This window comes from Sceloporus undulatus, chromosome 4 (genome assembly GCF_019175285.1).
Source record: "Sceloporus undulatus isolate JIND9_A2432 ecotype Alabama chromosome 4, SceUnd_v1.1, whole genome shotgun sequence".
In the NCBI taxonomy this organism is placed as follows: Eukaryota; Metazoa; Chordata; class Lepidosauria; order Squamata; family Phrynosomatidae; genus Sceloporus; species Sceloporus undulatus.
This window is the reverse complement of record NC_056525.1, coordinates 251,004,344-251,031,486: the sequence shown is the minus strand read 5'-3', so window position 1 is coordinate 251,031,486 and position 27,143 is coordinate 251,004,344. Positions and strand designations below refer to the sequence as shown.

Below are 27,143 nucleotides of genomic sequence, written 5' to 3'. Positions count from 1 at the left end.
AAGGGAAGTCATAGTGCCCCTCTATTCTGCTCTGCTCAGGCCCCACCTGGAATAATCCTGGGTCCAGTTCTGGGCAAAACAATTCCAAAAGGACATTGAGAAACTGGAGCCATGTGTCCAAAGGAGGGGAACCAAAACGGTGAAGGGTCTGGAAACCATGAAGCCCTATGAAGAAGGACTTGGGGAGCTAGATTTGTTCAGCTTGAGGAAGAGACAGTTCAGAGGTGATATGAGAGCCCTGTTTAAATACTTGAAGGGATGCCATATTGAGGAGGGAGCAAGCTTGTTTTCTGCTGCTCCAGAGAATGGGACCCAATGGAGCAATGGATGCAGCTCCAGGGAAAGAGATTCCAGCTCAAGATTAGGAAGAACTTCCTGAGAACAGACTCCTTCCTCGGAGTGTAGTGGACTCTCCTTTGGAGGTCTTCAGGCAGAGGCTTGGATGGCTTTGATTGGGATTTCCTGCATGGCAGAAGGGGGGTTGGACTGGATCAGGGTCCTTGCGGTCTCTTCCAACTCTATGATTCTGTGATTCTATGAAGAGCCCAGGCTCACCTAAAGGGCCATTCGAGGCCCCCATCTGCCCCAGTTCCGGCCCCCTTCCCCTTGCCGAGGCTGGGCTCTCTCCCTGAAGGCCAACAGGCCTCTGCCTGCGCCTGGTGCAGCCGCCTGGAAAGGAATCTCTCCTCTCCCTCCTCTTTGTACATAAAATGGCCCCCTGCTTCAGGCATGCCATGCCTCCCATGCCTCGGCCAGGACCCTCCCTGGGCCACCCCCAGACCAGACCCCCCCCCCATGGTCAGTCCGCAGGGGTCCATGGTCAGAGGGCCCTCTGCTGACCTCTCTGTGGCAGATGCTTTGGGGAGGCTCTAAGCAGAGGCTGGATGGCCTCCCTTCGAGTTGGGGAAGGTCTCAAGGGCCACCCCCCTCCAGCCCTCCTCCCTGGGAGCAGAGAAGGAGGCCTTCTGAAGGTTTGGGTGGAATCAAAGCACTGGCCTTGGGGGGGGGGGGGGGGGGCCCTGTGGGGCCTCGCCCCCCCCCCCCCAACTCTACAGATCCAGTGCGACCATCACCCAAGCTTTCTATGCAGAAGGAAGGAAGGAAGGAAAGAAGCTGGGAGGGAGGCTCCTGCGGTGGCCTTTGCTCTTTGGGCCACAGGAGCCCCTCAGCCAGAGTCTTGGGGCGAGGAGGGTGGGGGGCAGGCCCGGGGGGGCACCAGGCGTTGAGTGGCAGGCAGGGGGCGGGGCCATCTGCTGCTGAGCTAAAGGGGGGAGAGATCCCCAGGAAGATCCCCTCCCCTGAAACCCATCTTGGAAGCAGCTGCGGAAGGAAAGCCCCGGGGGAAGGGGGGTCCAGTCCCCTTGATGGGGAGCTGCCCCCCGGAAAGAGGGCAGGGGCTCCCTCCCTGCGCCTCTCCACCCCCCCCCCCCCCAACGGCGGAAAGGATGGGGCCGACCTTCCCAAGGCATAGAGCCCCCCCATACTCTCACCCTGGTCCCCCCCCCGGAGGAGAAGAAGGCCCAGCCCCCAAACAGACAGAGACAAGGGGGCTTTTGGGAGGCTGGCCCTGGCCCCTCTCACTCTAGACCTCCTTTCCTCCGCTGTCCCGAGAGTCCCTTGCCCCTGCTGGATGAGGTCCTCCATGAAGTAGCGCCCGTCCTCCCAGGCCAGGGCCGGCGGAGGGGCGGCCATGGCACCCGCCACTCCGGGCGGCTCCCTCTCGCTCCTGGCGCCCAGCCTCCCGGACAAGCCCCGGCAGACTGAGGCAGAGGCCAGGCCCACCCCCTCTTCCTCCCCGGATCAGGGGCTCCAGCTGCCAGAGCGGACCCCCGAGGAGGACATTCCCCCAAGGAAAGCGGAGCTGGCAGGAGGAGGATCAGTTGCTGCCGCCTGATCTTGCTCCGGCGGAAGTGGAGGACATGTCCTGGGAAAGGAGGACACTCCAAAGGAGGACCTGAAGAAGAACGGAGGGCATTCCCCCAAGGAAAGCGAAAGAGCACTTACAGAAGGATCACTCCCTGCCTCCAGAGGGGGCCCCCCCCCCCGAAGCCTTGCCCTGGGCAGCCCCCTCCGGGGCATCTCTGCCGGGGCCCAAGTCAGGCCTTCAAAGGGGCGGGAGGGAGACCGGGCCGCATGCTGCTGTGTCCGGGAAAAGAGGACCTCTGGTCGCCCTGGCCCAGGGGCCCCAAGGGCAGGGAATAGTGGGGGGGGGGGGGCTGGAAGGGTCTGGAGGGAGACACCCCACCCTCCAAAAAAACACACTGGCCTTGTTGGAGGAAGGCCTGGCCACTGGCCACAGAGGTGTCAATGCAGCATCCCACCCAACAGTGCCCCCCTCCCCCATGGACTGCCCCAGAGGCATCCACCATCAGCCGGAAACCCCCCCCCCCCCCCCCCGGGCATTGAAATGGGCAGCCCCCCCCCCCCCCCCGCCATGGTCAGGAGAATGAGAGAGGGAGAACCCCTCTGTCCAGGCCAAAGAGAGGCGGTGGTCAGCCCACCAGCCTCCATGCCATGTAGGGTGGGCATGTGGGTGGCAGTTTTCTGGGGCACCAGTTGCAGCGGAGACGTCTCCTGGGGTACCTTCACCAGGCGGAGGTCCCTTCCTTCTGCGCCCCCTGCGTGGCTGCCTCCTTTTCTGGGGCTCTGGGGCCCTTCCGGCCAGGGCTTCTCTGGCTCCTGCAGGCTCCATGGGGCAGAGCACCAACTGCCCCTCTGACCTTGGCAGGCAGAAAGAGGAGGAGGCGGCCAGCGGGCGGTGGCACACTTGTCTAGGGAGTGGTGCCTGCCCACCAGCCCGGGAAGAAGCCGTGTCTGGCTAAGGATAGAAAGGCAGCAGCTGCGGCCCACCTGTCAGCCAGGGACGGAGGGCCCCTTCGCCCACCCCAGATCTCTGGGCCTGCCCCAGAATAGACCACAGCACCCTGGATGGGGGGCCCTCTGGCTCTGGGGAGCGACCCATGAGGCAGAGGAAGCCAGCTGTGGAGGACAGGGCTCCCCTCAAAAAGAAGCCTACTACTGGGTGCTGGGCACCCCCTTTTCTCTGGCATCTCTGCCAGCTCCTGAGTGAGGCCTTGGAAGAAGCATGAATGAATGAATGAATGGACATGTGGGGAGACCTTCTCTTTCCCCAGACTGTGGGGAGGAGGAACACAACACTCCCTGGAATGACTGCCGGCCCATGAACCCCACGGCAACCAGTCTGGAACAACAGCTCCACACCACGCCCCAGAGATTTAGACGCACACATTAGCACCAGAGGAGAGCAAGAACCCAGAGAGAGAAGAGGCAGTCTGGCAAGTCTTGCCAAGAGCCAAGTGGCCATTCACCGGCCATTCACTCTCCACAGTAAGTAGCACGCCCAAACAAAATGCCCACATGCCACGATAACATCACACCCCAGGCAGACCCATACTTTGTAGGCCTCCTTTCACCTCTGACCCATCCCCAGGGGGTCTCTGACCTTCATCAGGGCTGCTGTCCAATGCCACCCTTGGCGCTACCCTCACTGGCTCCACGTGTGCCGCACGTACAATGGCTGGATCTTCCTCCTTCCGCCGGTAGGCCAGTCGTGAGCCCTCCTGAGGTTTGGGCGGGCAGCTGAGGGCCCCACCTGGCGCGGCCTGCACATGGGGCGGGCGATAGGCTGGCCTGACGGTGGCCACAGGCCGGTGTACCCGCTGCAGGGTGGCGGGCACAATCTCGGATGGGAGTTGCAGGTACTGGCGCAGGTGCGCAATGCCATCATCCGTCAGGTACCAGTAGGAGTGGCGCCAGGCGAAGTTCTCCCGGACAAGGCCACGGGAGCGCAGGGAGGCCATGGCCCGGTGGACCTGCAGGTTGCTGACCCCTGGCAGCTGTGGGTGGTGGCTCTGGGGCCGGGGGTCCTTCTGGGCCACCAAGACCCCATCCCTGAAGAGTAGCTCATAGATGGCACGCAGTTGCCCCAGGGGCATTAGCATGCCAGCCACCATGTTGAGCGCAAGGAGTGGGGCTGCTGGGCCAGGGGCAGAGAGGCAGGCAGTCGACTGGCCAGCAAGAACAGGAAGGAGATCCAAGATGGAACTGACCGGCAGCCAAGGAGCACCACCCTCCCTCTCTTCCTCCCTCCCCCTAAGAGGCCTTGCTGGGCACGCTCACAGGGCTGCTCCGACTCCTCCCCAGCTGCCAAGGGTGGGGGAGACCCCCTCCCTCCTCACTACTAAAGAGGATGATGGGGCGGTGGTTTGGCTCCCTTCCTCCCTCTCCCTTTGGCTGGGGGGCACTGCCAGCCCTGACGCAGCAGCAAGGAAGGCGAAGGAGGGGGACTCAGACAGAGACTCACTCAAGGAGCAGGAATGGCTAAATGGGTGGCCACCAGCCATCCGCATCATCAGAGTTTCCTACAACTTGGCAGCGAGAGGCTGCTGGCTGTGGGCAGAAGAAGGGGAGGCGCATGTTGTCTGCCCAGAGCATGTGGCAGGAAGGGAAAAAGATCCGGCTCTGACTGGATTGGGGCTGGGGAGGCAAGTCTGGAACTGTGGGGCGCATGGGGTGGGTGGGTGGGTCAGAGGGAGGGAGGGAGGGGGCAGCTGGCAAGGCTAGCCAGCCAGGCAGAAGGTAGAGGAAAGTCATTTCCCCCCCCCATGATAGTCAGGGTCCCTGAGAGACCCCCAAAGCATAGAATCATGGAGTTGGGAGAGACCCCATGCTGCCATATAGAAAGACACCATCCAAGCCATCCAGCCTCTCTTTAAAACTGGCCTCCAAAGGAGACTCCACCAAACTGCATTGAGGCAGCAGCCTCTTCCACTGTCAAATAGCTCCTGCTCTCAGGAAGTTCTTCCTAATGTTTACAGAATTACAGAGTCCATACAGATGGAAGGAACCCCAAGGGTCTCCAGTCAAACCCCAATCTCTGAAAACCTCCAAGAGACTCCACCACGCAGTTGAACAGCACTTCCTGTCAGGAGGTTCCTTCTAATGTTCAGGTGCAACCTTTTCCTGCAGTTTGCATCCATGAAGTGCAAGTGGGCATGCTATCATGTCCCGCAGTATCAAGGGGCCTCAAGTGGGGAAGCCCACCATACAGTAACTAGGGAAAAGAAGTGACTCCAGAGCAGCCCACACTCCCAACACAAGCCACAAAAAATATCCCAGCAGGGCACCCAGAATGGCACAAGACTCAGTTCTGCCCGTTGCATTTTGGAAAAGGACAATGTCTGGCAGGTGCCTTTCTGGTACTAACCTGTTTTACACACAGAATCTTGTGCCACAGAGCGGCTCAAATGAGAATTTGTGGCACCAGGCCCTGCTAGTGGCTGCATGGGCACAGAGATGCCCAGGTGCCTTTGCCCTCTCCCCAAGGCTTTGTCCCCTGCTGACCACCCCCTTCATCCACCAGCCGACTGGCTCTGCTGCCCGCCCTGTTTGAAGCACAAGCCCTTCATGGCGTATGTGTGAAGCAGCTCCTTCCTTTCCCAGGACCTTCTGCTGACCCCCCCCCCCCCCCCGTCAGACCCCGAGTGTCAATTTTCCCAGGATTTGCTTCTGGCTCCTGCGCCAGAAACCCCACTCTCCATGCAAACACACACACCAACACACACAGATGCAGGTGGCTGACGCGGGTGCCACCTGGAAACACAGGCCTGTTCATGCTACCTACATGGAGATGCTGAAGCACACCGCCCCCCAATACCCAATACATGGGAGGAGGCCTGTGGGCACTGGGTTGGCGAGGAAGTGTAAAGGTTGAGCAATGACCCCACAGGGTCTGACCCCAAGATCCAGCCAGTCCAGCATCCTTCTTAAAATCAGACCTGGAAGAGACCACAAGGGCCATCTAGTCCAACCCCAGTCTTCTGCCATGCAGGAACTCACAATCAAAACACCCTCATTGACAGATGGCCATCCAGCCTCTGTTTAAAGACCTCCAAAGGAGGAGACTCCAATATTCTTCAAGGGAGTGTGATACAATGCTAAACAGCTCGTATTACTGTCAGGAAGTTCGTCCTAATGTTGAGATGGAATCTCTTTTCCTGCAGCTTCCATCCATTGCTCCATTGTGTCCTTTTCTTGCTCCCTCCTCAAAATGACACCCCTTCAAATATTTAAACTGGGCTCTCATAGCACCTCTTAACCTTCTCTTCTCCAGGCTAAACATCCCCAGCTCCCTAAGTCATTTCTCAAAGGGCTTCATGGTTTCCAGACCCTCCACCATTTTGGTTCCCCTCCTTTGGACACATGGCTCCAGTTTCTCAATGTCCTTTTTGAATTGTGGGGCCCAGAACTGGACACAATATTATTCCAGGTGGGGCCTGACCAGAGCAGAATATAGTGGCACTATGACTTCCCTTGATCTAGACACTATACTTCTATTGAAGCAGCCTAAAATCGCATTGGCCTTTTTAGCTGCTGCATTACACTGTTGACTCATGTTCAACTTGTGGTCTACTAGGACTCCTAGATCCCTTTGACACGTATCCTGTTCAGGGATCCACCTCCACAATACCCCTGAGAGGTGGTCCTCTGCACAGTCCCAAGCCCTGCAGGGGAGGGGGAGGTGGGGAGAAAAAACACTCCCTCCCCAGCATTTGGTCCACCTTTTCTCCCATCTTGTGCTGTTCAAGCATTGCAGGCAGACACTCATTGGCTCGATATTGCACAAGGTGTGCACGTGACACAGGTATAAGTGTGTTTATGCACACACATGTGCATGTGCCTTCAAATCACCTGTCCACATATGGCGACCCCATGATTTTCCCCCACAGGATTTTCATCATCATCATCATCATCATCATCATCATCATCATATTTATTTATTTATATCCCACCCCATCTGCCATTTTGCCAGTTCCTTCCAGCACCTGGCATTCATTGGCAGTCTCCTATCCAAGGACTAACCACAGCTAACCCTGCATAATTTCTAAAATCAGAACGGATCCGGTACCTTGGCGGTATTTAGGCCCTCCATAGGACCTAGGTATTGGTATATGAATCTGTGAGTGAGAGAAGAGGGGAGACCAAGGGAGTGTGTGCACAACAAGCGCGCATGCGCGCACACACACACTTGCAAGGAGTCTTGGGCTTTCAGAGAAGCTGTTCCAAACCAATCATGGGAGATCAGACCTTCCCCAGTCCCTTGTCTCAGGCTTACCTGGCCCCCAGGGGACCATGCCGGCTACTTGGAGTTCACACTTGAACCCACAACGGACTCCGTTTCACCTGGCACCTTGCCTCCATTCAGCCCCCTTTCCCCTCAATCCTCAGCCAGTAGGACCATGAAGAGGAGGCAAGAGACACGTGGCACCCTCCTCCAGAGCTTGGCCGTGGCTGTCAGCAGGGGGCACCAGCCGCTCTAGGCCGGACATTCCCCAAAAGCGAGCGAGAGAGAGAGAGAGAGTGTCTCCTAAACCCACCCAGTCCATGGCCCTTTGCCCAGTGGCGGCCTGCAGGAAACGGCATTGTTCAGGCAAGCTAATCATTAGCCAGGAAAACATCTTGGGCTGGCTGGCTGGGCACACCTGGCCTTCTTGGCCAACAGGACGACGGCCTGGGAAAAGCAGAGACTCCCCTGAGAGAGAAAGAGAGAAGCCAAAAAGAAAGGCCCAGAGTCCCAGACAATCCAAGCCACAGCATCCTCGAGTTGGAAGAGACCCCCCCCCGGGGCCACCTAGCCCACCCCAACATTGCTCCTGAGCCCAGAGCCAGGCCTCCAGCCTCCCAGACGTCAGCCTCGCAGGCCTGGCCCACCCCACATCCTGTGGAAATTCCACCCTCATCTGCCATCTGCACTTCTGTGCACCACTCTGGAGCATGAGCACAGACCTCCAGCAAGCGAGCCAAGCTACTTCCTTCAGGAGGCAGCCAAAGCCAGGCCTTGCTCTCCGGAAGATTCCTGTATGATTCAAGCGATAGCAATCAATCAGGCAAAGGAACGCCAGCCCAGCCCAAGCAGCAGGGCATGCTTTCCATGACACCCGAGAAACAAGCCCAGGGCTGTTTCATGGAAACATCACTGGAGTGGGAGCCAGGCCCAGGAGGGGAGAGCAGGGGGCTGAGTGGGACATGGCCAGCCTCCCCACACCTTTAGGCAAAGCTGGGGTTTTAGCCGGCCAGAGACAGCGGCCCAGCCCCAGATAGGGAAAACAGCAGGGCAAGGAAGGGGGATTCACAGAGGAAGGAAGAAGGCCTACATTGCAAGGATGACTAGGCTGTTCCAAGTAATTCCTTTTGACACACACTATTATAGCATTATAGCAAAATGGTTCCCTTGCTCCTCTACCCCAATTTTAGAAAGCCCTCCTCCAGAGGGTCTGCCTAGACCCTCTCCTCTGCTCTCAAGCGGGGCCTTTTCTTCACAGCCGAAAACGCCAAGCACAGCTGCTCCAAACGGCTCCTGAGGTAATTCCTGGACCTGTTTTTGGAAAAGCTACAGCCCACGGCAGATAGTGGGCCCTCAGTATCTGCTGGGGTTTGGTGCCAGGACCCCCTGTAGAAACCAAAAGCTATGGATGCTCAAGTCCTATTAGACACAAGGATGTAATATTGATTGTGGTTTTTTCGGGGGGCTCTGTGGCATGTTCTAGAAGAGTTTCTTCCTGACGTTTCGACAGCAGCATCTTCAGAGAACGCTTGCCTGGAAAAAGTGGGTCTATATATATCCTGTGTGAGGCTGGGAATGCAGAGGGATTTGCCTGTGTCTTGTTCTGTTGCTGAAGGCCGGCCTCAGGCTGAGAGGCTCATGCAAAGCAGGAGGAGTGTCTGCTAATTGGGGATCATGATCTGCTGGGAAGCCCCTGACTCTGAGTGGTTTCCTGAGGAATAGCAAAATGAGGACCCAGTAAATGCAAATGGGAAACCACTCAGAGTCAAGGGCTTTCCCCTGAAACTGGGATTTGGTTCTAGGACCCTCCGTAGATACCAAAATCCATAGACGCTCAAGTCCCAATAAAACAATGACATAGTAAAATGGTGTCCCTTGTATAAATGGCAAAAGCAAGGCTTGAATCTGAGGATGGTGAATCCGTGGATATGGAGGACCAATTGTAACTGCCCCACAGCACTCTGACCCTATGGCCCTAGAATGACCGCTCCAAGGCAACTGTGAGCCGTCTGGTGTCCCCAGCCTCCCTCCGGCAAAGTGGCACCTGTCTCACGTGGGGAGGGGGCTCCAGAAGGGGTGCAAGGGCCACTGCTGTACTCCTCCAGGAGAAACAGCTTTTTGGAGAGGGGTCCCCCAACAGAAGTAAACCCCTAGTTGTCTCCATTCTCATTGCAGAGGGGTGGAACTGCTCTTTCATGCTTTTATTGGTGGGTTTTATATTGTTTTTAATGTTATTGTTACATTATTGTTATAATGTTGTTTTATATCATTTTCAATGTTACTGACCCTTTGCGTCATAACATCAACCTCTTCTATTCATTAACTCTATTTTATCTGTTTTAATGTCTAAGTTGCCACAGGTCCCAGGCTGCATGAAAATAAAACTAACAACCAAGTGTGTTTGCTCATGGTGTGGGTCTCGGGGGTGGGGGGGTTAATGGGGTTGCTGGTTGCTGCCCCCCCAAAACCGCCCAGGAAAAAACACCCCCCCCCCCCCCCGTGTCGCAACTCCCTCCAAAATGGGGGTACCCTGAAAGAGCGCCTGTCCCTTAGGAAAGGGCATTGCGGAGACAGGAAGGGCCCACCTGCCCAAACAAGTAAAGCCCCATCTCCCCCAGCCCTACTGCCAGAAATAGCCATCCCTGGCCACTCCCTCAGTGGATGGGTCTGGCTGGTTCTGGATTCTGGACAAAATGAAGCCTTTCTCTCTCTTGCCAATGCAGTTTGGGAATTTGCTGACAAGTGATGGTTGTGGTGGGGAGTTCTAAAAGGGGATTAGGGAACAGGAGTGGGGAGAAACTTCTGAATGACCGCAGCTAATAGTGGAGGGAAGGCTGTGTCCAGAGTGGCACCCTCTGAGTTTATGTGGCCGGATGACCCCCAGGAGAGGCGCAGCAGTGCCCCCCAGGTGCCACCAGACTCCCCAGGCCCAGCACCAGCCCCCCTCCCCAACAGAAAGGGCACAGATAGGCCAATCCCCCTTCTCCCCAAAAACACCTTCCTCCCAGTGGGGAGAGAGGGAAAGAGGGGGGAAACACCAATGCCTCTCTATAGGATGGATGGTGGGTCCACTCTCCCTGCTCTGTGCCAGGCTGGGAGGGTGAGCAGATTGGGGTGGGGGGCAATCACCATGGGTCTTGGGGATCGGCTGGGGGGTACAAAGGTGGAGGGCAGCATCTCTTCCTGGGGAAAGGAGGTACAGTGGGGGTCTGGTGGGGGGGACCCAAGCTCCAATTGAGGGGGTGCTTTAGCAATAAAAGCCATAGTCATAATGCAGCAGCCAGGAGCTAAATGCAAGGGATGGGGAAGAGGCTGGCTGGCTGGGGTGAGCCCTACCTGCCCACTTCTGCCCCCTCCCCACTCCACTAATGGGATACTGGGAGCCCATTTTAGGACCCAGGATCCCACAGTACCAGGTCTTCTGGGGGGGGGAGTATTTAGGAATTGGTGCTACCTGAAAGCAGAGCAAGGGACTGGTGTGGGGGGATAGGGAGGGAGGCTGATCCCCACAGTGTGGGTCTGGAGGGAAGGGAGCTTTTCATGCCATTTGCACCCCTGTCCATATGTCTGTTCATCCTTGGAAGAGACCCTTGCCACACTAGCAGCAGGGTAAAATCCCCGAACTTTATGTAGGGTCATTTGGATAGTCTCTAAATGTCCCTCTCATCCCAAGTGCTAAAGTGGGGCTGTGTGTGTGTGTGGGGGGGGGCAGCAGAGGCTCAATCCAGAGGAATGGAAAGGTCTGTAGGGGGGGGTTGCCTCCATTTCTCCTCCTCCGTGCCTCACAGGCTCCTTCAGGCAGAAAGAGGTGACCCCCTACAAAGTCCCAGCATCCCACCCCCCCCACCCCACACACACACACACACACACACACACACACGTCTCCCCAAGCCCCTGGCTTCTAAAAAAAGGAGAGAAGGGGCTCCTTAGCACTGCTGAGTGGGCCCCAATCCCTTCTCCATCCCCAGCACAGATGCATGTGTGCACAAACAGAGGGGTGCATGACCTCTGACCCCTCCCTCCCCAGTCTTCCTCCAACAGTCCTCACCCTGGGAGACACTTCAGTGCATGAGAAGAGCCAGAAATAGGGCTCTTGGGACCCATGGCTCCCTCCTTCCCTCCCACCTCCCCACTCTGCCAAAGTGTGTCTAACCAGGAGGCATATGCGCATAGGCGCACGCATGCCCTCCCTTCCCACAGAGACGCAAGTGTGTCACTGCAGCAGCCTAAGGAAGTGCAGAGTCAGCGTGGCGCCCGTTGGAGTGTGCCCGCCCTTGCCAACACTTCCGCCTCCTACTCCTCTTGCTGCCAGCCCAGTCTGCCTGGCATGGCCTCAGCAGGCCCCAGCCCAGAGCCAGCCCCACCGGGCTGCAGGCAGCATCCCCATAGAAAGAGAGAGGCAGCATGGAAGAGGACGCCAGACCAGGAGAGCCACCCAGTCCCCCCAACTCTGCATTGAGTTGGCCAGTGAAGACTCTCCTGCCCACATGGGCACAATTTGCACACAGACCTGGGACAATTGCCTTTTGAATAGGTTGTAAATACACCCACAACCGCCACCGCCACAATCTTTAGCATTTGAACACTGCAGATTTTCTAAAACGTGTGCAAAAGACGAAATTGGTGCTCAAAAGAGACTTGGATGGAGAGAGGGCGAAGCCGTGGAGGATGCCAAATCCGGTGGCAGCAAAGGCGGAGTGACCAGACATGTCCTACTTTTCCAGGAAATGTCCTGCATTTAAACCTTCTGTCCAGGAGGAATTCCAAAATGTCCTCCATTTTGCGTAGGACTAAGCAACATGGATTTACATTTCTATTCATGTTTTTAGCTTTTCTTTGGTCATGTCCTCCATTTTTCTTGAACGTCCTATTTCTTGTAGTGCCCCCTCCTCCTCCTCCTCCTCCTCCTCCTCCTCCTCCTCTGCAGTTAGGAGCCCTTGCAGCAAAGGGGGCTCAGTGCCCCCCACACCACAAGTCCCCTAGGAGCCCCCTCCCCACTCAGAGTATGGTGGGGGCTGCAGTTGGAGGGGCCTCTTGCCTCTCCCCCCAATTCAGCCTGATGGGAAGGGAGGGAACCCCCTCCTCTAAGCCCTTGCCTGAGAGAGAGGGACGGAGGGCCCACCCCCCTTGCCTCCAGGAGGGGTCTTGCCCATGGATTTCCACCCGGAGCAGGGAACAAAGGGGAGGCTGTTTGCAAGGGATCCAGGCCAAGCCGGAGGGGGCAGAGGCCGGATTAATAATCAGGCCATGGAGGGAGGGAGAGGGTTGCCAAGCGTCCAGTATGGGTATACCCCTCCCTTCCCTTGCCAGGCCAAGCAGGGTCCCCCCACCTCTTCCTCCAAGGAACAAGTTGTGTATCTATGCATGCACACACACAACAGCTCCCAGGCCTGGCACACATTCCTCTCCGCGCCATTCCCCCTGCAATGATGGACTTAGCCCCTACCATCTTGGCGCCTGCAACTAGGCCAAGCCACTGCAAAGGAGCCACTGACCATCCTGAACTTGGCTCTGGGAGGGAGAAGGCAGGCCTTACACACCTTACAGATGCCCCATGTCACAACCAGAGCGGGAGACTGGTCCTTGGGCACATATTGGGCTGGGGACTGGGGCTGCCGCTTGTTGCCAGGTGTGGGTCTGGGTGTGTGTTTGTGTGGGTGTCTAAGGGCACATCCAGACCCATGACATAGACCAGAAAGCTCCAGGTGTTTTTGGTGGGGTTTGGGGGCTATGTGGCCACCTTCTAGAAGCGTTTATTCTTCACAGAGGCTGGCGAAACGTCAGGAATAAACTCTTTTAGAACAAGGCCACATAGCCCAAAAAGCCCACAAAAAGTGATGGATGCCAGCCTTGAACGCCTTGGACTTCCCTCTGGGGCTTGTTCTGCTCCTTCCAGTTTTGCTTTGGAGATGCACACAGGTTTTGTTTCTCCCAGGATATGCTCTTTCCGCTCCCAGAGGGATCAGAGACGTTTTAGGCCTGCTCTCTGGGTCAGATGAATTGAGCCCTGGGTAAAAGAATCAAACAAGAAAGAACGGGGACCAAGTCTGGGGCTTCTCCATCAGTCTGGATGCCCCCCAAAGTCCCACCCACACTCCTTTAGGATCCTGCCATGGGGCAACACCATCGGCAGTCCCACCAGACCTGGGCACCAAACTGCAGCCCTTGGCACTGTCTGGGTGGCAGAAGGGCAACCCAAGAGATGAAACCCTAAAAGGTTTTGAAAATCTGCAGTGCTTCAATGCTAAACATTGGGAGCCGGAGGGGCTAGAACTGATTTAAAAGGCAGCCTAAAACCTCCAGGAGAGCCACTGCAGACGGGGACAGGGCTGCCAAATGTGCGGGGGATATTTTGCCCACCTCCAGCCCAAGGAACCGCAATATGGACCCGTTTTTCAAGCCCAGACAGTCAAGAAGGAGAGCTGCCCTTGCCAGGAGACACAGATGCCCACCAGAGGAACAACGGATGAGCCACAACAACAGCACTCTCAGGACTGTCACCTGCCCCAATGCGCCGGACCTTTGGCAGCGGGGCAAACATTACTTTCAACGGTAAGACTCTTTGGAGTCCCGATCTTGGGGGAAAGGGGGAGGAGGAGGAGGAGGATGGAGGGAGGGAAAGAGGGCCCAGCATTTGGGGTGCCAGTCTTGGGTATGACTACGACTGATGTCCATCCTGCCTTACCTCCCAGTCTAGGACTCAAGCCTGTTGTGCCCTTGTATACGCCCGGCCAGGGTTCCAGGGCTCCTTGCCGCAGGGAGGGAGGGGAAGGGGGCCTCTGGGGGTCCAGGAGGAGCAGCCCCAGAGACTGAGGCAGGGCCCCAGAGGCTGAGAAAGGCCGGGGAAAGGAGGGCTCTGGGCCCGGAAAGCCTCGTTTGGGAGCTCGGGGTCGCCTTGCCTTGAGAAGGGAAGCACCGAGGCCTCGCTCTCGCTCTCGGGCCGTTCCTTTGGCCCCACAAAGGACCAAAGCCCAGGGCCCAGGCCCTTCCTGGCCCCAACTGCAGCGGGCAACCGGGGGGCCTCCTCCTCGTCCTGCCACCCTCCCCCCCCAAGGGCTGCCAAGGGGGCCAGGGCAGCCCCTCTCTCAGGGATGCCCTGCGCCTGAAGCTGGAGGCTCTGCAAGGGGCCCCTCGGCAGGGCTCCCTCCCTGCCCCAAAGCTAAAGGCCGGGCAGAGGGCTCGCTCCGTCCTGCTCCATCTGCTCCTCTCCCGCCCCGCCCCGCCCTGCTCTGCCCGGCCTCCTCCTGGCGGAGGGGGGGTACCTTTGAGGGAGCTGATCTCGTGCTGGATGGAGCGCGCCGGGTCCATGGCCGAAGAAGAAGAAGAGCACCAGGAGGAGGAGGCAGCCCTGGCGCCGGACCCTTCCTCCCCGGCCCCTCCTCCTCCAGCCAGGCCCCGCCCCCGGCCCCGCCCCCGGCCCGGACACTGCGGCAGCCTCCCTCCGGTGTCAGCAGCGCAGCGGAGGAGAGCCCCGCCTGGGCCCTGCAGGAACTCTCCCTCAAAGCCCCAGCCTCTGCCCAGCTGCCCGGGGACTTCCCCTCATGCAATCCCTTTTGCATCGCTCCTCCCTCCTCCAGAGGGCAGCCCTTCAAAGACTGAAACAGGGCTCTCAGCAGATCTCCAGCCTTTCCTCCTAGGGCTGCATGGTTTCCAGACCCTTCCCCATTTTGGTGACCCTCCTTTGGACACATGGCTCCAGTTTCTCCCCATCCTTTTGAAGGGTGCTTCCCGGGACTGGACCCAGGATCATTCCAGCTGAGGTCTGGAAGTTCCCAGAGCCAGCCCTCCTCTGGGCCTTGGCAGGCCCTCCCTCCTGCCTGGTTCCAGGGTCAACTCTGGCAGAGGAGGGCCGGAGGGTTGCACCTGGGGACCGGCTCAGGCCAAAAGAGTCATTCTGTTAGTATTTGTGTTCTTTCCTTCAGCCCCGACCCCACAAACGGGGCCCCTCCCGACCCACGGCTGCGGGACCCTCAGGCAGACTGCTAGCAGAAACCAAGAAAGAGCCTGAAGGAAGAGGGAGGAAACTGAAATTGCCCCAAGTCCCCCTGTTTGTCCCCCTTGACCCACGGCAGCCCTGCGAAGGAGAGTCCTCCAAGAAGACCCCCGTGTCCTCCACTGCTCCTCTCCTTCTGCCGCCCTCATTCTCTTTCTAAGGAGCCGGATCAAAGATGGATCAGAACAGAGACTGCAGCCAAGAAGTCAGAAGGATGGCCATGAAAGAACGGGAGAAGATCCCAAAGAGGAAAGGCATATCTGACCCCAAACTCAAGCGAGGATCTTCCAAGTCCAAGCCGTTGCGTTCCCCCTCGTCGCCATGAAGGAACCGACCCCAAATCCCCCAAACAGAATGATAGAAGAAAAGGCAGCTAGAGCTCTTGGGAAATAAGAAAGGCAATGCCAAAGGATGGACGAAGGAGAACTGACATGAAAAGACAAAGGCAATAAAGAGGAATGTAAAAGACTGGGATGATGGAAAGAATGGCCTGAATATGGCTTGGTCCGAAAAAGGTGGGGAGAGTCTAGATTGTTATCATTGAAGATGTTCACCTGGAAACAGGAATCAGGGTCAACCGACGACTGGAGCTCAATACGGGAATTCAAAGGAGAGAAACGGATAAGGAAAGGCTAAGTCTTAAGGGGTCATGTTTTTGTGTTTCTTTTATTGTGTGTCTGTTTTATTAGCGTTTCTTAAAGTTATTTGTATAATAAACATGTATTTAAAAAAACCACACCAAACAGTGATACCTTTATTGGACCAACCAAAGCGCACGATATCCATGCTGCCAGCTTCTGACGCTCCACCGGCTTCTTCTTTGAAAGGCAAAACCATACAGGAGACAAAAACTGAAGATGCTAGTCCTAGGCCTGGCTTTTGCTGTTTCTCTTCTTAGTTAAGATGGTATGGAGGGGCATATCTTGCATGAAGGACGTGAGAGATGGACAGCAAAGAAAGCGGATAAGAAGGAAATCAATACATTTGGGAAGAGGGGCTGGAGAAGGGGGCTGAGGATGGCCAAGAGGACAAACAGACCCAGCCGGAGAGTTCCCTGGAGGCAAAGAGGAGAAGACTGAGGCCCTGGCATTTTGGCCCCATCATGAGAAGACAGTCGCAGGGTTTTGTGGGGTTTGGGGGCTCTGTGGCCATGTTCTGGAAGAGTTTATTCCTGACGTTTCACCATCATCTGTGGCTGCTGGCATCTTCAGAACATGGCCACAGAGCCCCAAAACCCCACAGAAATGGATGGATGCCGGCCATGAAAGCCTTTGACTTCACAAAGACAATAACGTTTGATAAGGCCAAAGGCAGCAGAAAGAGGGGAAGACCATATAAAATGGTCTCTGTGGATAGACTCTGTTAGGAAGGTTGCAGGCCTGACTCTGCTGGACCTGAGCAGACGACCGGTTCAGGACAGGGAGACCTGGATCGCTCTCATCCGTTTCCCCCCAAAGGTTTTATTTATTTCAGTTCCACAAAGAACATTAAACCAATAAACCAACATTAAACCAACAAAAGGTCCAAACAGGCTTAGGATCTGAGTTAACAGACAAACCCATGTAAGGAGCCTGAGGGGTCACTTCCCATTAAAGTAGGTGTTGGATGATTGGATGATTAGGATGTACACTTGGCCAGATTTGTGCCATCGCCGTCCTCTGAGGCTGACGAGAGTGGACTTGCCTAAGCTTAACCCAGTGGCTTTTCCATGGCCAAGTCAGCCTTTGACCCCTGGTCTCCAGACGCGTAATCAAGCGCACCCAAACCACTATACAGTGGCCACCCCCCCATTTGCTGTTGTTGTTAGGGTTAAGGACCCCCCTGAAAGTGGAAAAACTGCCAAATTAAAAACAACAACAACTATTCTTTTTACTCTAAACAGAGGCTGGATGGCCATCTGTCCATGGGGATACTATGACTGAGAGTTCCTGCATGGCAGAAGGGGTTTGGACTCTCTATGATTCTATCAGTTCTCTCTCTCTGGCCATCTCCAGGTCCTCCAGTGCAACTCTATGGTCACACATTCTTGCCAGACGTTGATCACAGAATCACGATGGAAGACCTACAAATGCCCAGAGAGTGCTTTTCTCTTGCAACTTCTCAAACCAGGCATGGAGACTACAGAAACTTTCCAACCGAGATAGTTTGAACGGAAGATGTTAAGAACTGGAAAAAGGGGAAATCACACAAAGAATTCAAAGAATAGCAGGCATTGTGGTAGTAAAAGAAAAGCTCAAGCGCAGAACGAACTCAGTCTTGATAGAGAGGTTAAGAACAACAAAAAGGGCTTTTTTTGATATTCCCCAGCAAAGTAAGGATGAGGAAAGTGTAGGTTCACTGCTGGGAGAAGATGGCCAAATCTATGCTAAGAAAGACAGAGAAAAGGCAGAATTACTCAAGACCTTCTTTGCCTCCGTCTTCTCAGAAAAGGAAAAGGGGCTCAACCTGCGGATAATGGAGCAGAGGACAGAATAAGTAAAGAGATAGTAGAGGAACACCTTATTATCTCAATGAATTTAAGTCTCCTGGACCAGATGAACTCCCATCAAGTATTAAAAGAACTGGCAAATGTTCATATATCGGAGCCATTGGCATAATAGTCTTTGAGGACTCCTGGAGAAAGGAGAAATCCCAGCCGACTGGAGGAGGCCAAACGTTTGTCCCCATCTTCAAAAAGGGGGAAAAGGGATATCCCAACAATGATCCCCAGTTTAGTCTGACATTCAATCCCAAAAGATTCTGGAGCAGATCATTAAACAGAGATATCCCATTCACAGATTAAACTTACCAGCTTTATAGAAAGATGAAGGGAATGCTGTTGGATTAGTATATCTTGATTTCAGTAAGGCCTTTGACCCATGACCTTTCTGCAAACAAGCTTTAAAATGGGCTAGACAAGGCAACCTTTAAATGGATTTGTAATTTGGTTGACCGGCAACCCAAAATGCTGCTAACAATGGCTCCTTTTCCTCCTGGAGAGAAGTGACGCAGTGGGGTGTCCAGTGGGGCTCTGTCCTGGGCCCAGTGCTATTCAACACTTTATCAATGACTTGGATGAACAAATTGGCGGGAACTTATCAACATTTGCAGATGACACCACAAATTAGGAATAAGCTAATACTCCAGAGGACAGGATCAAGATTCAAAAGACACTTGAATAGACTAGAAAGCTGGCCCAAAGCTACACAAAACTAAACTTCACAGTGTAGAAATGTAAGGTATTGCACTTCGGAGGAAAAATAAATGATAAGATATAGGATTATGGGGGCACATGGTGAATGAAACTACGTGTGAAGGATCTGGAGTCCCAAGTAGACCATAAGTTGAACATGATTCACAGTGTGATGCACAGCTTAAAAAGGCAATGCGATTTTTAAGGCTGCATCAAATACACTCTATCTATCACTAGAAGTCATAGTTGCCACTGTATTCTGACTCTGCGTCAGGCCCCACCTGAATATTGTGTCCAGTTCTGGGCACCACAATTCAAAAGGACATTGAGAAACTGGAGCCATGTGTCCAAAGAGGGGAACGAAAATGGTGAATCGTCTGGGAAACCATTAATAATAATAATAATATAATAATAATAATAATAATAATAATCAATAATATTATAAACCGCTATTCCGTGTTGATCATAGCAGTTGCAGGTAAAAATTGCAATATCAATACAAAATACAGGATAAAATTGCAATACCATAAAATAAAACTTCAATTAAAACATTTCAACAATACAAGATTAAAACCATACATCAAATCCAGGCAGCTAAATGTGCTCGTAATTGCTGTACATATAGGGGGGAGTCATATATCAGGCTTGTCCTATGAGGAAACCTTAAGGAGCTGGGGATGTTTAGCCTGGAGAGAGAAGGTTAAGAGGTGATATGATCGCCTGTTTAAATATTTGAAGGGAGGTCATATTGAGGAGGGAGCAACGCTTGTTTTCTGGCTGCTCCCGAGACTGAGGACCCAATGGAGCAATGGATGCAAGCTGCAGGACAAAGAGCATTCCACTTATTAGGAGGAACTTCCTGAGAGTAAGGGCTGTTCGACAGAGGAACACACTCCTTCCTCCGAGTCTAGTGGAGTCTCCTTCCTTGGAGGTCTTTAAGCAGAGGATGCTTTGACCGTGAGTTCCTGCATGGCAGAATGGGGTTGGACTGGATCAGGGCCCTTCATGGGGTCTCTTCCAACTCTACGATTCTGTCATTCTATGATTCTATGAACTTCTAGGTTATCCAGCACAACTCTATGGTCAACTTCTGGCAAAACTGTGCTGGAAGACCTAGATATTCCTAATTAACCAAAACTGCAAATAATCAAATCCGCAAAAGTCAAAGCCACAAATGCGGAGGAGGTCCAACTGTGCTAAGCAGGTTCTCTGGAAGGAGAGCCATGCAGCCGCCATTCTGCCAGTGTGCAACTTGAGCACTGACCGGATGGATTTGGGGTTCAGGGACATTTTTAAAACCCTCCCTGAACCCCAATTTAAAATGGGTGAATGACTGGGCAGTTGCATTTCTAAGTTCCTCCTGGATAAGGATCTGAGAATAAGCCCCAGCCCCTGAACTCAGAGCCCCCTCCTCAAAGATGCCAGGCATCGGATACAGCAGCCACTGTCACTCCTCAGGAAAGGCGTTCTGGGAAGACCCCTCCCAGGGACTGAGTGCAGCGGGGACATGACACACCCCTGACCCAGAGACACAGCACTGTGAGGCCCACCGTGCCTCTCGCCCCCTGGTATTGTCTTGCGGGTTCCTTGTGCCCGCTCTGGCAGAACAAGCAGAAGGGAAGGGGAGGGAGAACAAAGTAGTGGAACGGAGAGAGGCCAGCAAGGTCTTGGTCAGAGGCCCACATATGGGGAAGGTTGCTCCTGCCCTGACCATCCCTCTGGCATCACCTGGCAGCCAGGCCCTTTCAAGTGGGCACAGAGGGTTGGACCGCAAGGGGCAAGGGCTGGCCTGGGCTGCTCCCAGACCTCCTCATAGTCCAGCCAAGGCCTAGGAAAAGAGCCAGGGCTGACCATCCCCTCAGGGGACCTTGGTTTCCTCTTCCTGCTCCCCTCTTCCCGGGGTTTGAGGGCAGAGCCTGCAAAGGGGCTTGTGGGTTGCAACGGAAGGGGGTCTCTGGGGAAAAGAGAGGAAGTGATTCACCAGAACCAGCAGCAGAAGCAGCAAAGATTACCAGCCCGCCCGCCCGCCCCCCAAACACGCATGCCCTGGACCATAATGCCTGAGCGCCATGTCCTGCAGTGGGTTCAAGACAAGAGAGGCAGGTCTCTTATTAGCTGTGACCCACAAGTCTACTGGGGAGGATAAAGTAAGATAGTGCTAGTAGTCTTCTTCAGAGGGGTTTGGCATTCCCTGGGGGCTTCCAGACCCCAGAATTGATTTAAGAGCTCTGGTTCCTTTCCCTTGCCCTAAATTTAGAAATACGTACTATACACTATCACCATGCTGCTGAGTTATTGCTCTGTTAATTTTGCAGTGCAATGTTTGTTGGCTCCTCAGTGTCTGGGATCCACGAACAGTCCCCTCCTGCCCCCTTTCCCCTCATCCGTGGGGGATGCAGGACACCCTAGGACCCCCGTGATATGGGGCCTTTCCGGGCTAGCCTTGCCCCTGGCCTGCAAATGCCACCCTGCAAAGCCCACCCAAAGAGCCCCATGCTGCTTTCACACCACAGTATCCCCCAGTCCCATTTCTGCTGCATCTTGGTCACGGGGAACGACAACCCCCCCCCCACCCCATTTCTGTATTCTAAAAGATGCCTCTTCCACAGTTTTATGCCAGGCTGGTTCCTGGAAGGGCCAGCCGCACTGCAGCCACAGAAGTCCATAAATCACAAGCCACACACAAAGACACAGGCCAAGCACCAGCAAACAACAAGGAAACCTATGCCAGCCTGCCTGCTGCCTGCCCTCCCGTGGTCCAACGGTGGCTTTGCTGGTGGCTGCTCTGTACTGCCCAGTGCCCCCCAACCCCCCATGACACACTTGGTGGCAGTGGGCAACCGTCTCTTGGGCCCCTGGCTGGTGTCCAAACACCGGTGGGATCCCTGGCTCTGGTGGTGTCCTCCTCTCATTCTGTCCTGGAATAAGGAGGGCAGCAGCTGTGGGGTCGGTGGGGTGGGCAGAGGGACCGCCAAATGAGGAGGGCAGCAGCCACAGCACCTGGCCAAGGAAAGCCCAACTCTTAGCAGGACTTATTTTACCCGTAAGAGGCAAGGGGACCAACCTTCTGGATGTTTTTGGATCGCAGTTCCCATCATCCCCTACCATTCTTGAATTCATGAATCTTTGAATTGGAAGGGACCTCTCTGCCATGCAGGCATACATTGCTAAAGCTGTCAAATGCCTCCCCACTCAGTCAGTCGGAGCCCACCCGCTGCTCCAGAGCCTTTTTTAGAGCAAAAGGCATCTGGAAAATGGAATAAAGACATGATTGAGGCTGCGCTGCCGTCCAGACGCATTTCACCAGGACAGCAGATCCGCCAAACATGCAAACCGTGCAGCCTCTGTACTGGAACCTCTGCTGTGCAGGACTTTAGGTTCATCCCACCCCCAAACACAGGGCATTTCAGCCAGACACCCCCCCCATTCACCCCAATAGCTCCTGCCAGCCTGTCTGCAGGGGAAGGGCCACTCTGCTCTCCTTTCCATGGAAATTGGGGGGGGGGGGGGTCCCAAGTGGCTAATGGAGAGCACCAAGCAATTCCAAAAGAAAACCAGCATGTGCTTTACAGACTATAGCAAGGCCTTTGACTGCATAGATCACGAAAGGCTATGGAAGGCCCTTAAAGACTTGATGGGAGTGCCAACACATCTAACGCGGAATCTGTATTCTGGACAAGAGGCCATGATAGGAACTGAATTTGGAGAAACAGAATGGTTCCCAACTGGCAAAGGGGTCAGACAAGGCTGCATCTTATGACCCCATTTATTTAATCTATATGCAGAACATACTGTAAGGAAAGCAGGCTTGGACACAAAAGGAGGAGAAGGAGGAGTGAAAATAGGAGGAAGGAACATCAACAATCTAAAATATACAAATGACACCAAGATCCTAGCAGAAAACCTCCCAGTCCTGGAACAACTACCAAGGAAGATCAAGGAAGAAAGTGCAAAGGCAGGCTTACAGAAAGAAAACAAATCTAAAGATGCTGGAGAATCTACACAAATTCAAGCTAGACAATGAATAAACAGAAACAGTCAAAAGTTCTCATTGCTGGGATCAAACATTGATAGGAACAGGGACTGCAGTCAAGAAATCATACGAAGGCTAAGAATGGGAAGGGCAGCTAGGAAAGAACTAGACAAGATCCTCACATGCAAAGATAAACAACTGAGCACAAGACTTAAACTCAGACAAGCCATCGTATTCGAGAGCTGGACAGGTAAGAAAGAAGAAAATCAATTCATTTGAAATGTGGAGCTGGGAAAAGTGCTGAGAATGCCTGGGCAGCCAAGAAGTCAAACCAAGGGGTGCTAGAACAGATCAAGCCTGAACCCGCTCTGGAAGAAGCCAAGATGACCAAGCTGAGGCTGCCGTACTTTGGCCCCACCATCGTGAGGAAAGAGGACTCACCGAAAACACAATCACGCTGGGAAAGGTGGGGGACATAGAAAGAGAGGAAGGCCGCATGCTAGATGGACGGACTGGACTCTATTGGGGAGGTCAAGGGTAGGGGTTGCAGGAACTATGCAGAGCAGTGGAGCCAGGGAGCCCTGGAGATGCCTCATCCACAGGGTCTCCATGGGTCGGGATCGGAGACGAGGAGGACTAGCCCCCACTTGCCCACCCCCCAGGCTGGGAGACCCTCCCCTCACAGAGCAAGGCTCACCCTCCCTTCTCCTCCCCACGGCAAGGGTGCTGGTCCCAGTATAGCTGACTGGGAAAGCGGGGAGGCCGGGTGGTCTCTGGGGGCACGGAGGGGCTTGAAGGGGGGCTGGCAACTTCAAGGTGAGAAGCAGCAATGGGGGGAGACAAACTATGCAAACTACAGTACTCCCCCCCCATCAATCTGAATCCAGCTGAGCTCTCCTCCATTGTGAAAACTAGGCAAGGATTAGGGCTTGGATTGTACTGGCTCCCTTCAGGAATGAAGAGCCACCAAAACACAATTTAAAGCCAAGCCCAAGAGCGGAAGAGCTTCCTGCTCCGGAGGGAGAGCCCTCTCCAGCCGGACCGAGGGCCAAGGAGCAGGAGGCCTTTGCCTCTGGACCCCCGCCTGCTTTTCAAAGTGTGCCACAAGCAGAAAGGTTTCCTTTTGTAAAAGAGAAAAAGGAGGGGAAAGGCGGTGCTGCACTTTTCAACATGTTTAAAAATGTTTTTCACGTTCATTGAAAAGGAATGTGTACTTAAAAGGGTTTGTACTATATATCTCCGTAGCTGTGTTTTGTTCCAACCTGCCTGTTAAGCCGCCTTGCGTTCCATGCGAGGAAGAGGAGGAAGGCATGATATCATCCCTCAAGAGGAGAGTCCGGCCAAATCCCAGCAGAGGCACCGCTGCTACAAGTCACAGTTGGCAACCGGCCCGAGATGGAAACCCCCGCTGCCCAAAGAGTCAGGCCCAGTCAAAGGCAGCTTCTGCTTCTCCTGCTGGAAACAGCTGGCAAGGTGGGCTTGGAGGAGAGGAAGGGGGCTACATCCCCATCCCCATCCCACTGGTTACTCCCCAAAGCCCCCCATGGACACACTGGGGCTCACTAGCCAATCTAAAGCCCTCCAGCTGGTAAACTAAAGACTCTTTCTGAGCTCTTTGCAAACCATTTCCTCCTTAGCTGCCCTTGAAACTATTTCATGACATTTGCAAAAGGGTCCACCTTCTGTTTGTGAGCAAGTCAGAAAGCACAGGTGCCCCCCCCCATCTCTGTGCACCCCCATAGCATAGAATGGGGAGAAAGCCCCATGTGCCTCTCTCCCCAGATAGGCACCTGCTAGCTGCCCATCCTGGACCCCTGGCACACCCTGGGCCCTACAATCCCAGGTTAAAGGCCATGCCATACACAGCCCTCCCCCCCCTTGTTTCTGCCCCCAGGAGCCTCAGAGCAGCTCAGCCCACACCTGCTTTGGGCCCAGGGCTGCTGCCTCTTGGTCCCTGACCCCAACCAGTCCCACAAGGGAAGGAGGCACCCCTCAAGCCAGCTTCAGTTCAGGGGAATCTTCCAAGAGAGAGGTGCCCAAGAGCCAGGGTCCTCCCAGCATCCCCTGCCCAGGCCTTGCCAGCTCAAGGCAGCTGTGGCGCCATCCATATTGAACACACAGACATATACTTTAGCCTGGTTTTTAATGTCTGGTGGTTTTTATGTGCCACCATTGTCAGCTTTGACTTATGGCTACTGTACAAATGAAAGACCTCCAAGAAACCCACCCTTCTCCTCCCACTCCTCTGGGGCCACATCGCCAGCTCACAGAGTGCCCCACTCCGGTCTGGCAAACAACAACAACAACAACAACAATTTGCATTCTGCTTTTTCACAAAGGAATCAAAGCGGATTCCAACGGTATAAATAAAACATCAAACAATTACAAAAATACAATTTGAAACCCCAAGACCCCAACCCTCCCCCCATCATAAAAACAGCGATCAGCCCATAAAAAGAGATGAAACATCAAACATTTAAAACCATCCAATAGGAAAACATTAACATTTTGGGCAGATGAGGGGAAGAAAGGAATCTTCCTCTATTGGAGGGGGGACGGGGCTGATGGCATCAGTCAATGTTGGTGTCAATGGTATCAACAGAGGTGTCAGTCGAGGGGGAGGCAAGTCTAATGGATCTATCCAGTCTGGGAAGGCCTGCCGGAAGAGAGCAAGAGCAGCCATCCCGCCTTAGTCTGGAGAGATCTTGCAGCCCTTGGCCAACCGCTTGCTTTCGGTTAGCCTCAAAGGTGCTACAAGAGCTCTCCATATAGAATACTTTTTGTGCTGCAATCTCTCTCTCCATATATAATATCCATGTGTTTGTTGTTCTTGTGTGGCTTCTAGTCAGGTCTCAACACTCAAACCATTGCACCAGTGGTCCCCAAACTGGGCTCTTTAAGGGATTCTGGACTTCAGCTCCCAGAATCCCAGACTACTGGTCAACATGGCTGTGGCTTCTGGGAGATGAAGTCCAAAATCTCTTCAAGGGCATACCATGCTGGCTCTCTCTCTATTATATCTACCCACATGCCCGCCTGACTCTTCATGTTTCACTGTGTGGCTGCCATGATGTGGCAGGAGAGCAGATGCACTGGGTGGGTGCCTCCAAGGGACAAGCGGAGTCCTTCCCCAGCAGCAGCCTGGCCAGTGGGGCTACTCTCCTTTGGATGGTGAGGCAATGGGAAGAGTCATTCGCCTTTTCCATGGAGTCACAGAGTGGCCACACAATGCGCCCAAAGTACATGGCCCTCACAAGAGGTTCCCCATCCCCAAAGCAGGCCAGCAGGCCTGGGCAGCAGAGGAGACAAGGCTAGGTTTGGGGACACGGGATGTCGATGGAGAGGACCCTCCTTTCCTCCAGGCGCACACAGGTGCCTAGGTGTCTCTCCTGCCAGCCTTGCCCACTGTGCGGCTGAGCTGCCCATTGGCTTCCATGATGCCACGCTAGAAGCAAAGGGGGCCAGGGAGGGCTGGAAGGCAACGGGGCAAAACTGCCTCCCAGCAAAATGCCCCTGGAGAAAAGGAGGGCATCTGGGGGGGGGGGCATCACCATTCTTATCATTAAGAACATAAACAAAGCTTAGTAATAATAATACTAACAATACTCCCCCCCAACTCCCTGGAGAGGGCAATGCCCCTGAGGAGCCTCCTTGGCAGATGGGCTCCTCCGGAGGTTCTGGACTTCTGCTCCCAGAGGCCCCTGCCAGCTTGGCAGCCCTCGGGCCTTCTGGGAACTGCGTGCGGTCCAAAACACCGGGAAGACCAAGGTTTGGGAACCACTATGCCTTTGAGTGCCCTCGAGAGGAGGGCATGGGCGATGGTGGCACAGTCCAGGAGGAAGGGGCGGGCAGAGCTGGGGCCAGGCAGGGCCCTCTCCCGCCCAGCGGGCATCTCTGGGCCCTTGGCCCGGCTCAGCTGTGGGGACACCCCCGGCTCCATGCCTCCCCCCCCCCCGAGGCCTGGCCCAAGAGGGCACCTCTGCCCACTCCCCACATGGGCCCAGAGGGAGGGAGGGAGGGCCTCGGGGCATGTGCAGAGCGCCTCCCTGCCCTTCTCTCTCCGGAGGGCCAGGAATGCGGCCGGGCCGGTCCTTGGCCTGGGAGGGAGGGAGGGAGGGAGGTGCCCCGGGGCTCCTGGTTCCCAAAGCGGGGCCCGGCCGGGGCTGCCCGTGGCCCCTTCTCCCTGCCTGGCTGCCTGGCTCCCGGCTGGCCATGCCCAAGTAAGGCAAGGCGCGCGGCGGCGGAGGCGGAGGCGAGGGGGCCCACCTTTGTACTTCTCCCGGACGTCCTCGTAGGCCTGGATGAAGTCCTTCTCCTCGGGGTTCGGGGGCAGCAGGCGCAGGTCGAAGGTGGCCATGGCCTCCCTGGGCAGGGACTCGGCGGAGGGCGGAGGAGCCTGGCACCCCAGGCGGGCAGGCGGGGAGGAAGGGCTGCTGCCTGCCGCCTGCCGCCCCTTTAAGGCCCTCCGCCGAGGCCCCCCGCCCGAGCTTCTGCCCCGGCCTCTGGGGGCGTCTCCCCTCGGCCCCTCCCCCTGGGAAGCCCCTCCCCCTCCCTCCCTCCCCAAAGCCAAGGCCCCGGGGCCCAGGGCAGCCGGAATGACTAGGGCCATTCCCGCCGGCCCCCCTTCTTCTGGAGGGGGGTCTAGCATTGAGGTCCCATGGCCAGAGTCCAGAGAAGGGCCGATGGGAGAGGACGGGCCAGAAGGGCTAGGCCCCCTTCAGAGCCACCCAAAGCGGGGCTACTTCCTCACTGGAATGAAATAGGCGACCCCCAAAGGGCAGCACTGGGCGAGGGAGACTTCGGAGCCCCCCTTCGCCAAGGCCAGCTGCTGGAACCCGAGAAGGAGGCGGACACGACCCCCAGCCCCAGCCCCTTCCTGGCCAGGATTGAGAGGAAGGAGAGCGACAGGTCTTGGTTTAGA

The 27,143-nt window shown here is 55.2% G+C and overlaps 2 protein-coding genes across 13 annotated transcripts in view; one reads left to right on the top strand and one right to left on the bottom strand.

The window, feature by feature from the left end:
- The window catches only part of GRINA (glutamate ionotropic receptor NMDA type subunit associated protein 1), a 595,197-nt gene that overhangs the window by 441,865 nt on the left and 126,189 nt on the right, over positions 1 to 27,143 (top strand). The window lies entirely within an intron of this gene.
- PLEC (plectin) overlaps positions 1 to 27,143 on the bottom strand; it is a 124,175-nt gene that overhangs the window by 50,583 nt on the left and 46,449 nt on the right. For 2 of the 12 annotated variants that reach the window (XM_042463644.1, XM_042463645.1), the window contains exon 1: positions 26,489 to 26,692. The exons of 4 other annotated variants lie outside the window; for them this stretch is intronic. In XM_042463644.1, coding sequence (XP_042319578.1) covers positions 26,489 to 26,579 — 91 coding nt within the window. In that variant the 5' untranslated portion in view covers positions 26,580 to 26,692. Of the gene's footprint in view, positions 1 to 2,583; positions 2,715 to 3,463; positions 3,990 to 14,346; positions 14,408 to 26,488; positions 26,693 to 27,143 lie in introns of those variants that run through there. 6 more of the 12 variants (XM_042463646.1, XM_042463647.1, XM_042463632.1 and 3 more) reach the window with 4 other exon arrangements.